Below are 3,332 nucleotides of genomic sequence, written 5' to 3' on the forward strand. Positions count from 1 at the left end.
ACTTGATTAAAATAAATACATGACAGACATGATTAAAAGGAATATATTGGGAGAGTTGGTTGCACGCTGCAACAGAATTAAATGCGAATATATTGTGAGAGCGGGTTGAACGCTGCAACAGAATTGGTTGAAATAATAATGGATTATGACTGCTGAGTTGACTTCAATTATTATAAATGAGTTACCTGATTTATTTCTATTATTTATTGTTGTTATCAATATTGCGTACAGGTTAATGTAAGTGAACCGCCTTAGCCTCGTCACTACTTCGTCGAGGTTAGGCTCAACACTTACTAGTATATGGGGTCGGTTATACTTATTCTACACTCTGCACTTCTTGTGCAGATTTTGGAGTTGGTCCCAGCGGCGTACCATAGACTTGCTCGGATTTCAGCTACCAGAGGAGACTTAAGGTATAACTGCATGGCGTCCGCAGTTCTGAAGTCCCCGTCTATTTTACTTTAGCTGTGTTTATTTCAAGATAACTTTATTTTATTCAGACCTTTATTTGTATTTATTCTAGAAGCTCGTGCAATTGTGACACTAATTCTGGGATGGTATTTAGACACCGTTATTTTTATGGATTATTTCACTATATTTCAAACTTTGCTTCCGTTTTTTTTTCTTTGATTATTAATAATTTAAAGATTGTTTAAAAATTGATTAATATTATTTTAACGTTGGCTTGAATAGCAAGTGAAATGTTATGCGCCATCACGGTCTGAAGGTGGGAATTTAGGGTCGTTACATAATATCTCTTATAAGGATATTAAATCTATCTTAAAATCAAAAGAACAGATAGATAGTGATATTACTGGGGAAGCTAGTGGAACTCAAGCGAAAGTTGGCTTGTTTATTTGGGGCAAATCCGACTCCATATCGAGATACAATAATTTAGAGTATCGCTATTGTCATAAGAAATGTCACATTATCTCCAAATGCTATAAGCTGAAAAATAAAGAAAAGCATAAGAAAAGGAAAAATTAGCATAAAAATACTGACACTGTCGAAGCAAGTGTAGCTACTGATGAGACTGAGGGAACTATTTTTTTAGCAACTAATAATAGTTTCAAATCTAAACAATGAGTGGATTTTATATTCGGATTGTTCTTATCATATGTGTCTCAATCGGGGTTTATTTACCACATATGAATCTATGGGGGGTGGAGTTGTCTTTATGGGCAACAATACTACCTGCAAAGTTTTTGGAAAAGGTACAGTCCGAATCAAAATGCACGATGGTGTGGTGATAATTCTCATTGATGTTCGACATGTTCCTGACTTGAAGAAAAATCTCATCTCTTTGGGCACTATAGAATCTCTTTGGTGCAAGTACACCAGTGAAGGTAGAGTTCTGAAAGTTTCTCATGGTGCTCTTGCGATCATGAAAGCACACAGATCTGGTTCGTTGTATACTTTATTGGGCTCCACTATTATCGGCCCTACTACAGTTTCGGTATCAGACAACTTGTCTAATTTTGATGGCATTAAAACTTGACATATGCCCTTTGGGGCTTTTGCGGAGAAGGTGGAGCAAATTTACTATATCAGCCAAAATTAGGCCAAGGTGGAGATTTGTAATTATGGCCAATATTTTGTCTAATGGAGTTCATCTCACATAAGCATAAGCATAAGCATCTTTGCAAAGTGTAGACTTTGTTGACAATATTCTTTGAGACCCAAAGATATTGCATTGTGTAGTGGACATCATTTGCACAAGTTGTATCTCTTCTTTTACACCTAAGAGGCCAAAACTTTTTGCCTATAAAAGGGAAGGCCATTAGTTCATTTTAGACACACCAACAAGACTTGAGTCTTCATTTCTTGTTTCTTCCTTTCCTCCTTTATTAAGAGTGTTTTGTATGAGAGTTAAGTGTTGGGGAACACCTGTGTGAACCCTTTCTTTGGATTGATCTTGTGAGGTTATTCTCTTATGGTATTTGGGATTAATTAGAGTATTTACTCTAATTTTGTACTCTTTTTTTTGTACTCTTATTGGTATAGTGAAATTGCTCCTCTTCGCTTGTGGACGTAAGTCACACTGACCGAACCACATTAAATTGGGTTCTTCTTTATCTACTTTAATTGCCATTATTATCGACTTGCATTGTCTTTGTTATTGTCATTATACCGTTGTTTGGCTAAATTCCGCACTACCCGGGTTCCCGATCCTAACACTTTTTAGGTTACGACAGTTAATTTTACTATCTTCAACTATTATTGGTTTTAGTTTCAGTACTTTACAATGATTTAGCTCCAACTCCTGCAATGATTCCATAGTAAATATGGTATAAGCTGACAAAGTATATCTTTCTGAAACTAATCTTGATCTGCTTTTCGCCAAAAGTTCAACCTGTGAAACCCCTTTCTCTGCAACTATATCTAACCATTTATCCACCAGACCATCATAGTCAGTTTGATTAGAGAAAGAGATGCAAAGCTTAAAAGTTGAAATAGGTAGATTTTCATGGCGATACCTTTCCAAAGTATTGTCTACAATTCTCAAGAAGTTACCTTGAAAGTTTTGAAAGTAAGATTCATCAAAACTAAGATGGGGGTTCGTAGAACATGCTTTAAGCCATGACTTTGACAACACACTGGTTTGAGCCGCAGTTTTTGTGGAGAGGCGAGAGAGTATATTGTGGAGAATTTGTGTTGGTAATTCTAAAGTTCTATCCATGGTACTAAGGTTTGTTTCCTCTATTTCATGTTGGAGATTCCACGTTAGTATTTAAAGAAGAGACACTACTAAAAAAGAGTTGTTTACGGACGCAGAAGTACCGACAAACTTTTTTCCGTCGGTATTCCGAGGGACTTTCCGACGGAGTCCCTCGGTACTTTTGAACTTTTTAATTTTTATTTTTTTTAAAAATAACCGACGGACAACTCTCGATAAATAATAATACTTTGACCAATCAAAATTTAATTGGTTGTACCAATGCACTCCGTCGGTAATTTACCGACGAACTCCCTCGAAACATTTTGTATTTATATATTTGAATTATTGTTTTAGGTACCAACGGTGTCTCTCGGTGCTTTTTTAAAAAAATAAAAAAATAAATAAAGTTATCGACATACTCAATTGCTATTGCATTTACATAATATTTTGAATTTTGTTCTTATAGTACCGATGGACTTCCGTCGGTAATTTAAATAAATAATCTTATACATAATTATTTTGTATTTTTTATTACACAATACTGAGGGAGGCCGTCGGTAAGTCCCTCGATAAGTATTTACTTAATTATCTTAGTGGTTGATTAGCCTATTTATTGAAATTTACACTAAGTGAAGGTAATTACACTATTAAAAATATATTAGTGATAATTAGC

General features: G+C 35.0%; 1 protein-coding gene across 1 annotated transcript; it reads right to left on the reverse strand.

Moving 5' to 3' along the window:
* Positions 1-1,609: 1,609 nt before the first annotated feature.
* On the reverse strand, positions 1,610-2,680 carry LOC104102601 (F-box/LRR-repeat protein At3g58900-like). Its single transcript, XM_070176797.1, has 2 exons — positions 2,240-2,680; positions 1,610-1,762 (listed from the first exon to the last, which is right to left on the reverse strand). The coding sequence occupies exons 1-2, from the start codon at positions 2,678-2,680 to the stop codon at positions 1,610-1,612; spliced, it is 594 nt and encodes a 197-aa protein (XP_070032898.1).
* Positions 2,681-3,332: the final 652 nt, after the last annotated feature.

This window comes from Nicotiana tomentosiformis, chromosome 5 (genome assembly GCF_000390325.3).
Source record: "Nicotiana tomentosiformis chromosome 5, ASM39032v3, whole genome shotgun sequence".
Classification (NCBI taxonomy): domain Eukaryota; kingdom Viridiplantae; phylum Streptophyta; class Magnoliopsida; order Solanales; family Solanaceae; genus Nicotiana; species Nicotiana tomentosiformis.